Genomic DNA, 9730 nt, shown 5'->3' with positions numbered 1-9730 from the left:
CTTTGCCCCCACCTGACTCTACTTCCTCCATCCCAGATTCCCATTTCCCCTTATTTACCCTTATCTCTCTTCCCCAGTTTAGAGGCCCTAATTCCCACTTTGTCTCTCACCCTAAGCCTAGACCCTCTAATTTCCTCTCTCGCCCTGTGATATTCCCTATTTCTTCTCCCTTCATACCCATTTCTGATCGCCTAGTTCTAGTTCTCTTACCTCCTACCCTCAGCTAGTATTCCCAAGTCCCTGTCCCAAATCCCCATTTCCCATCCCAGCACCCTCCCATCACCTAGACCCTAAAGCTTAGCCCTGATTCTCTCCCCCTCTCAGTAAATCTCCACCTCTCATTCTGTGGTTGTCCCCATTTCCCCCACCTTCTAATTTTTATATCAGTTCCCTCTGACTTTTCCACCTTTCTAGCTCCTGTAATCATAGATACTTCATTTTCCTTCCGAACTCTGGCTCTGATGTGTGCTAGTAATTAGCCAGCAACTTTAATCGCAGTCTTTGTGTGTCCTGGGTCCTAGTTTTACCTCTGACTTAATACTGCATTTTTTCCAGGAGATGTACTGACAGAGCCCCTGGCTATTGTTGAGGGGTATAACTCCTATTTCAGCTTCAGCCGCAGCCGTGGTGGCTATTCTGGTAAATGGGGTTTTTTGGGGACTTTAAATTACTGTGAGTGATGGAGGCAAGTAGGGTGAAAGGGTTTCTAATAGTTAATGAGATGGTAATAATAAAATTTGACTTTTAGTCCACAGAGCTAAAACCCCACAAAGTTAGTTGTATGAAATATAATTTTTATGTATAAAATTAAACTGTTGGAACTCAGAAGTACAGTAGTGTGGTGGTTAATTGAGCTCTGGAGCCAGTCTGCTTGGGTTCAAATCATGGCTCATTTCCCAGCTATGTACTCTCTGGCAAGTTACCTTTGTGCCTCAGGTTTCTCAGCTAGAAAATGAGGATAATACCTAACTCCCAGGGTATTACAGAGATTACACTTATCAATTCATGTGGTAATAAAAGCTAATACTTTATAAGCACTTACCATGTATCCATGTAAAACACTTAGAATATTAGCCATTGTTATTATGTGGCTTTAGAAGAAGGAACTGAGGCTACTGGGCGTGAATCAAGTTGCCTCAGATTTTATAGTGCTATCTATGGCCCTTGAATTCAAAGAGTTGTCAATATATATAAAAAAAGTAAAGAACCACATTTTATGATGATGACTCTAGTGACCTGTGTGGGGAGAATTGGAGTGGGACAGGCTATTACAACAGGCTGCTGACTGCCAATTCTGTTCAGAATACCCTCTCTGTTTCTAGGTGTAGCCACCTTTTGTAAGGACAGTGCTACCCCAGTGGCTGCTGAAGAAGGCCTCAGTGGTCTGTTTGCCACCCAGAATGGGGATGTAGGTTGCTATGGAAACATGGATGAGTTCACCCAAGAGGAGCTCCGGGCTTTGGATAGTGAGGGCCGAGCCCTCCTTACACAACACAAGATCCGGTAATGGCCCTTAACCTCCTGCCACTGAATATTGCTGGTCTGCTCTCATTGTGGATATTCTAAGGCTCACCTTATAAACATGCATTTACTATAGAAAAGTTCCCAAGTTTGCTGTTTCTAGACTCTAGTCTTGACTGGGCTGCTTACTGTGTGACCCTGGGAAATCATGTTTCTTTCTGAGCCTTGAGTTTCCATCTCTACAATGGGGTACTGGCCTAGCTGTCCAGCTCTGTCATTACCACAGGCTTCTCAAAAGCAACTTGGCTATCCCAGAACTCATTGTCCCAAGATGCTTGCTCTCTGGGTGTCTTATCTTCTTGAATGGCAACATCATCATTTGGTTTACCTGGGTCATCCTTTATGCCCCTCCCTCATCTGTAGTCATTCCCCAAGTCCTGTGCATGCCTGCTCATTCATGATTCCCTAGCCCCCTTTTCATCCTATAGACAACCATTAAGTCGAAGCCAAATGGTATGTGTGGGAGGGGAGGCTTGAAACTGATCCCTTGGGGGTTTCTTTTCTCCCTAGCACATGGGAAGGGAAGGAGAAGACTTTGACCCTAATCAACGTGTACTGCCCCCATGCAGACCCTGGGAAGCCTGAGCGTCTGACCTTTAAGCTGCGTTTCTATCGCTTGTTGCAGATCCGAGCAGAAGCCCTCCTGGTGGCTGGCAGGTACTGAAAGTCTGGGCAGCCAGACTTCCTTGAGCTTGTCTTGGGTGCCAACTCTGTGTCATGTTCCACAAGGGATATAGAATCTTTGTCTTTCAGTTTCTTAATAGCCTAGTTGCAGACACTGCTATGCCCACCTGAATGGGCCATGCTCTAAAGAGCTGTGAAGACAAAGTAAAGTGACAGAAACAGGTTTTGTACATTATCCTCTCAAGACTAGCCCTGCCAGTGTTTTCTCTTTTGTTTAATGACTGTGTGCATCCCTACCACATGGAAGATATTTGAGGATGAAATGAGATGAGGGTGGTAAAGTGCCTGGGAGCAAATGAAAGTCTTGTTGTAGGGAGGGACAGGAAAGTGAGGGTGAGTTAGAGTTATCAAGTAGTGCTTCTTGGAAGAGTTGATACCTGAGCTCAGCTTTGAAGAATGAGAAAGATAGCATTATGTAGAGATCAATGGAGTGGTCATGTCAAACAGGGACAGTGTCAGGGAAGGCATCCAGGTTGTGGCAAGATAAGAGAGTATGAGAGGTAGTCTGCTATGAATAGCTGGTGGCTAAAGCCTGCATGTGGGAGGTGGCTAATCTGAGCCTGAGAAAAAGTATATGGGCCAGGACTATGCCACTTCCCTTTCTTGAATGTCTAGTTGATACTCCACATTGTGTTTTTTAGCCATGTGATCATTCTGGGGGACCTGAATACAGCCCACCGCCCAATTGACCACTGTGATGCAGGCAACCTGGTAAGACACCCTCTAGGCCCTGGGCCCCAGCCCTAAGTCTATCCACTCAGCCAGTCAATGCTGAGTTTTTGGCCCTGGAGTCAGCTTCCTTATAAGGAAATGAGATGAAACTAAGCAGAGCTTAGTTTGAAATACTGTTCTTTTTTGTTCTTAAGTGACATGTAATAATTGTACATATTTATGGGGTACCATGTAATATTTTGATACATGTGTATGATGTGTAATGATCAAATCAGGGTAATTAGCATATCACCTTAAACATTTATTGTTTCTCTGTGTGAGGAGCATTCAAATTCTTTTTACTACCTATTTTGAAATATACGAGAAATTATTACTAACTGTAATCATCCTACTATGCTTTAGATTATGAGAATTTTATATTCTTATTAAAGTGTATTTTGTACCCATTAACCTGCCCATCTCTATCCTTCTCCTTCTACCCTCCATCCTCTGACAACCATTGTTCTACTCCTATTAGATCAACTGTTTTAGCTTCCATATATGAGTGAGATGATACATTATTTGTCTTTCTGTGCTTGGCTTATTCTCATTTAACACAATGTCTTCTAGTTCTATCCATTTTGCTGCAAATGATAGTATTTCATTCTTTATGGCTAAATAGTATTCTATATATCTGTCAGTGAACATCTAGGTTGATTCCTTATTTTGTGAATAATGCTGCAATGAACATGGGAATACAGATGTTTCTTTGACGTATTGACTTCATTTTCTTTGGATATACCTAGAGGTGGGTTTATTGGATCATATAGTAATTATATTTTAAACTTTTTGAAGAAACTTTGTACTGTTTTCCAAAATGACTGTACTAATTTACATTCCCACCAACAGTGTATGAGACTTCCCCTTTCTCTGTATCCTTCCCTGCATTTGTTACTTCTTGTCTTTTTGATAATAGCCATTCTAACTGGAATGAAATGATATCTCATTGTGGTTTGGAGTCACATATCTCTGATAATTGATGATATTGAACTTTTTTTCATGTTGGTCATTTTTATGTCTTTTTGAGAAATGTCTATTTTGTTGTTGTTGTTGAGTTGTTTGAGTTCCTCATGTGTTCTGGATGTCAATCCCTTTTCAGATTGCAGATATTTTCTTCATTCCGTAGGTTGGGTCTTTGGTCTGTTGATTGTTTCCTTTGATGTGTAGAAGTTTTCTCATTTGGTATAGTTCCATTGATATACTATTCTAAAAGTACTGAGGATTGGTCCTTCATTCAATATTCAGTACCGGCCCTGCCCTTGGCTTTGCCCTGAGCCATGTGCTGAAGACTCAGTTACAGGTCATATTCTGCTCTTGGCCCTCAGAGAGCTCAGTGTGTTGGTGGACTACAGGCACATGCCAGCCAATTTTAGAGTAGAATCCTCAGGGCTAAGGCAGAGATGGCAACCTAGGAGGCTAGGGGAGTCCAGAGATGAAATTCCTAGGCAAATATGGACATCAAGCCAGGTAGCTGAAAGTGAGTCTTCATTTTTTGGGGGGTGGGGGTAACTGGGGCTTGAACTCTGGGCCTACACCTTGAGCTACTCCACCAGCCCTTTTTTGTGAAGAGTTTTTTCAAGATAGGGTCTTTTGAACTATTTGCCCAGGCTAGCTTCGAACCACGATCCTCCTGATCTCTGCCTCCTGAGTAGCTAGGATTACAGGTGTGAGCCACTGGCGCCCAGCTAGATGAGCCTTAAATGATGAGTAGAACAGAGCTTTGGGGTATGGGGAGCAAGATATTCTGGCATGAGCAAAGGTTTCACATTGACAAATTGCCTGTATACATGGGAAATTGCAAGTCCTATTCTTTTTAGAGTGCCATGGGAAGAGATGTGAGTGTCAGGAGGAAGTAGGGTTGGAGAGTCCTTGTGGGAGCCAGATTCTGAGGACCTTGAATCTCACATTGCCTTGGTCATTATCCTAATGCACTGTATTTCCTGCTCAGGAACCTTCAATACCACCCTTTTAACCTCTGTGATGCAGAGAAAGCATCAAAAGCAGACATTCAAAGTAGTTTCTGGTTTGTGCCCTGTCTCCATTTCCATTCTCAGTATTCCTCAATTTTAATTCCCAGTATTCCTACACACTGTTCACTCCAGACAGGGGCTTTTCTCACTGTGCCACAAGTTTGTGGCCATCTCCCCTCTGTCTTTTTTTTCTTATATGAACCTCTTATTTCTAATTCCCTCCATAAAATGGTTCTTAACCCTAATCCACTCCAGAACAACTTTGGTATGGACTCAGGATAGTGTATATTTAAAAGCCCCCAGGGCAAGTTTATTATACACCCAGGCATGAGATCCACTGTCCTATAATGTGTAAGCTACTGCCTCTTGTGGAAGGTTTCTGTGTTGAACAAATAAACTGCTTGTTTTTTCCTCTGCTGTTACACCACAACCACCACAGAGAAAGCTTCTGTGACCTCAAAAGGCAGAGATTTCTTTCTTCCAGCAAGCAAACAATTAATTCTTCAATTATGGACATCAGCTGGGTAGCTTCTAATCCAGTTCAGTTCTGACACTGTCTACCTGGAGATATTGTCAGATTCCACATGTTGAGGGCTAGTCCCCAAGACTGCCCCCCTCTTCTAATCCAGTCATAAGCCTCCGAAACTTCTGACCAACCAGCCATAAATTGAGGTTCAATTTCTAACCCAGTCTTAAGCCTCCAGAACTTCTGACCAACCAGATACAAATTGAGTTTCCCCCTCTTCAGGTTTGATTAATTTGCTAGAACAAAGCAAACACTTTTCTAGAGTTCAGATAACCACTATACTTACATTTCTTGGTTAATTGTAAAGGATATTTTAAAGGATACAAATAAGCAGTCAGATGAAGAGACACATAGAGCAGGTTCTGGAAGGATCCTGAGTACAGAGCTGCTGTTTCTGTGGAGTTGAGGTGTGCCACCCTCCCAGCAAGTGGGTGAGTTCTTGTTCACCTTCCTGCAAGCCTCCACCCGGTCAGATGTCCAGAAGCTCTCTGAACCCTGTCCTTTTGGGTTTTATGGAGACCTCATTGCATAGGCATGATTGCTAAAAGATTGGGTGAGGAAACCCAGCAAGGCCTGTCTGTCCAGATTTTTCAACATTCCTTCCTCACTGGTTCAGGCACGACCCCTCTGGAATGAGGGTCTTATGACCTACTATCAGACAAGGGTAGGTCAGAGAATTTCTTAATAGCTAGCTAAAGGCAAAAGAAGATTAGTTTTTGTGACCTGCCTTGGGGGAGAAAAATTCAGTTTCTATTGCTTGCCTTGAGGAGGGAGTTATGAACCAGAAACCATGAATGAGAACAAAAAAAATGTATAGCATAATATGAAAAAAGTAATCAGTACTGGCATAGTCCAACTCAGCCCTGGACTTGGCTTAGAAAGGAGACCTTGGGAAGAGTCCTTGATTAGTTTGCAGGAAAGCCACATAAACATAGATGTAATTCTTAACTGGGAAAATGAGCAGAACAGAGATAATGAGATAGTGGTGGTGGTGGTGGTGGTGGTGTTGGGGGGAGGGGAGTAAGGATTCTAAAGTGGAAGCCTTCACTTAATCCTTGCCATATTCCTCTTTAGCAACTCACTCAGTTGGTTCTTTCAGCTTTTTGCGATACTACTGTATACCTTTATGCCTCACGATTTAGTTCAGAGCTATCCTAGATGTCTCCAGTGCACCTCCTTCAGTCTTTCTTTCAGGAAAAGAGAACTAATATTACCAGCTTAGTTTACAAACACAGTCTTTTCAAAATAGCAGAACATATCTTCTTCCATCCAGACCAGCTCTTCTAGTCTTCTCATCTCTCTAAATGGCACCATTGTCCTCTTGGTTGCTCCAACTAGAAGCCTGGGAATTTTGCCCTTACTGTCCTTCTTTACCCCCTTTCCCTTTCAGCTGGTCAGTGGGTACTGTTGATTCTACTTCTAAATCATCTCAATTTCATTTTTCTGTCTCCTTTGGCACTACCCTGGTCCAAGTGCTTCCATGGGCAGTTATATCCTACTGTTGTCCCCATTATGGTCTCACCTCAGGTCTTTCAGCTATGCTACATCCTCCTTCCACAGGCCCATCACAGAGGCTATTCTCAGAGCCTTTACCTAGGTTATTCCTGTTTAGCCTTCATGTCCTATTTTTAGGCCACTTCCCCAAAGGAAGCATCCATCCCTTGTTCTCAGGACTAGATCTGCTTTGTCCCTAGTATCATGCCTGGCACAAAACAGATATTCTATGAATATATTGTTGCATTTAATGAATCGGTAGATTGGATGGATGGATAGGTCAGATCAGAGGGAAAAGGAAGTATTCAGCATGGATTCCTGTAGCCCCTAAGCTCAGGAGGGAGAGATGGTCAATGAAGATGCTAACACATGAGATAAACCAAATAGTGCCAGAGATTTGAAAAGAAAGGGTAACATTTTTCCTAAGTCCTAATTCCTGCCCTACTACTTATAAGTGGTTACCTATAGCAACCACTTTTCCTGTTTTCCATTCTTTTGAAAAGCAATTTTAGAAATTATTTTGGTTAAGCAAATAACAGACTTTCAGATTTGGCATTTATGGACCAATGCAAGGTAAGTGCAGTGTGGTATAGAGGAAAAAGCAAGCATGAGCTTTTAAATCAGTAAAGTTAGGAATTGAATCCTGGCTCTGCCAGTTCTGGACTGTATGACCTTGAGCAGTAGTCTTCTTTGGGACAACCAGATTTTATTTGTAAAATGGAACAGTCTCTTAAGTTTCTTCCAGTTCTAAGCATCTAGTTCTGTCTTTCTCTTCATCCTCCTCCTCTTTCCCCAGGACTGCTTTGAAGAGGATCCGGGGCGCAAATGGATGGATGGCTTGCTTGGTAACCCCGGGTGCCAGGCTGGGTCCCATGTAGGGCCCTTCATTGATAGCTACCGCTGTTTTCACCCACAGCAGGAGAGGGCCTTCACCTGCTGGTCTGTGGTCAGCGGTGCCCGCTATCTCAACTATGGCACCCGGCTTGACTATGTGTTGGGAGACAGGACTCTGGTCATAGATAATTTCCAGACCTCCTTCCTGCTCCCTGAGGTGATGGGCTCTGACCACTGCCCTATTGGTGCTATCCTGAATGTGTCCTGTGTGCCTGCAAAACAGTGCCCACCTCTGTGCACCCGCTTCCTCCCTGAGTTTGCAGGTACCCAGCTCAAGATTCTCCGCTTCCTAGTTCCTCTTGAACAAGGACCTGTGCTGGAGCAGTCAGTACTGCAGTTCAGTGATCAAACCCAGGTGCAGAAACGGCAAAACAAAGTCCGTGTGTGTACTTCCAGGCCTCGGCCAAGTCAGGCTGGCCCCAGAAGAAGCCAGAAAAACCTGACGAGCTATTTCCAGCCTTCCTCCAGCCGTCCCAAAACTTCTGACTTGAAGCTACCTAACCTGCCTCTGGTGGGAACCCTTGTGACCCCAAAGACTCCCGAAGAGGAGGCAATGACCAAAGTGGTAGAAGAGCAGGCCAAGGCTTCAGACACCAAAGATGAGAAGGAGGGACAGTCCTCGTTCTGGAAGTCTGTCCTGGGGGGGCCCTCGCCTATGCCTCTCTGCAGAGGCCACAGGGAGCCATGTGTAATGCGTACTGTGAAGAAGCCGGGACCTAACCTGGGCCGCCACTTCTACATGTGTGCCAGACCCCGGGGTCCTCCCAGTGACCCCTCCTCCCGCTGCAGCTTCTTTCTTTGGAGCCGGCCCAGCTGAACTGACCAAGGGTGAGGGATCTCTGGTATGGTCATCCCTGCAGAGGATCTGATTTCAGCTCCCCTCCTCATATTAAGCTGCCCATGCTGCCTTCTTCTTCTCCTTCAAGGTATCCTTCCCCCCTTTCTTTCTCCTCTTCTTTTCCTTTTCTTCTTTCTCCTTCTTTTTTCCTCCAAGGCCTCCCTCTAACTCCCCCCACCTACTTTTCTTCCTACTCCAAGGCCTCTCTTCCTCTCTCTTCTTCTTGCCCAACTCTTCCTTGTTGGTGAGATTCTTATACCTTAATGCTGTGACCTAATCCTCCATCCCACTTCCCACCTTCCTGTCAGAAGTACATGGGTACCAGCTGCCCAGGAAATTGTGTTTTTAAACTATTTTTGTCCTTACTGGGAAATGTATTTGTTCAAAAATAAAATCTGTGTCTTTGTTTTAGTGTACCACATTGACTAGACATTTTGGATGTACTTCATAAAGTTGAGTCAGAGAAGCTGTCTCAATACTGGGTTTGCCAGCTGCCTGAAGACTGATGATATAACTTCCAGGGAGAGGGGAGGAGAGAGGAGCAGTGGTTACCATAAAGGGCTCTCTCTACTGAGCTGTAGTTTCTCTGCACTGCTGAGGTTGGATCGGCAAGGGAGGTGAGTGTGGTGTAGCAGAAGCATGGTGGGTTATGTAGCCTAAACAAAAGCTTCTCAACTAGTGTCCCTTCTCAGCTGCAATAGATGTGTTGTAGGGTAGAAATAAAGGGTGTCTCAGTATTCAGAGTTGCAAGGCAGGGCCTGGAATACCACATGACTCAAGGAAGATTGCTTCCTCAGCAAATAGTAATCAGTTGTTCCATATTGGGAGCATTACTTTGAACATGTTGCATGCTATAGCCAAGCTTCTTTATGTACCTTGGAAAATGGGGCTTATAAATCTTTTAAGATGCTGTGGGAGGGAAAGAGGATAATAGATTAAGGAAACTTCCTCCTCAGTTTGGGGCAGGGGGGGTGGCATTCCTCACTAAGAACAGACAACTAAGAATAGTCAGTCCTTAAGGCCCACTCAATTTCCTGACTTTCAACACTACCTGGGGCCCAGGTTTCCAGGTCTACCAGTGAAGAGTCGATC

At 44.2% G+C, this 9730-nt stretch overlaps 1 protein-coding gene across 2 annotated transcripts; it reads left to right on the top strand.

Annotated features, from left to right (window-relative positions):
- The first annotated feature begins 68 nt into the window (after positions 1-68).
- LOC141420436 (DNA-(apurinic or apyrimidinic site) endonuclease 2-like) lies at positions 69-9054 on the top strand. 2 transcript variants are annotated; one of them, XM_074064619.1, is made up of 5 exons: positions 69-639; positions 1323-1503; positions 2091-2178; positions 2847-2916; positions 7703-9054. In XM_074064619.1, the coding sequence occupies exons 2-5, from the start codon at positions 1419-1421 to the stop codon at positions 8615-8617; spliced, it is 1158 nt and encodes a 385-aa protein (XP_073920720.1). In that variant the 5' UTR covers positions 69-639; positions 1323-1418; the 3' UTR covers positions 8618-9054. The 2 variants fall into 2 exon arrangements, with proteins under 2 accessions (XP_073920720.1, XP_073920719.1); XM_074064618.1 differs by having other exon boundaries at positions 73-639; positions 2032-2178.
- The last annotated feature ends 676 nt before the right edge of the window (positions 9055-9730 follow it).

The sequence above is a fragment of the Castor canadensis genome, unplaced genomic scaffold (assembly GCF_047511655.1).
Source record: "Castor canadensis unplaced genomic scaffold, mCasCan1.hap1v2 HAP1_SCAFFOLD_165, whole genome shotgun sequence".
Lineage (NCBI taxonomy): Eukaryota > Metazoa > Chordata > Mammalia > Rodentia > Castoridae > Castor > Castor canadensis.
Note: the sequence above shows the minus strand (reverse complement) of the source record. Positions and strands in the feature narration are given on the sequence as shown.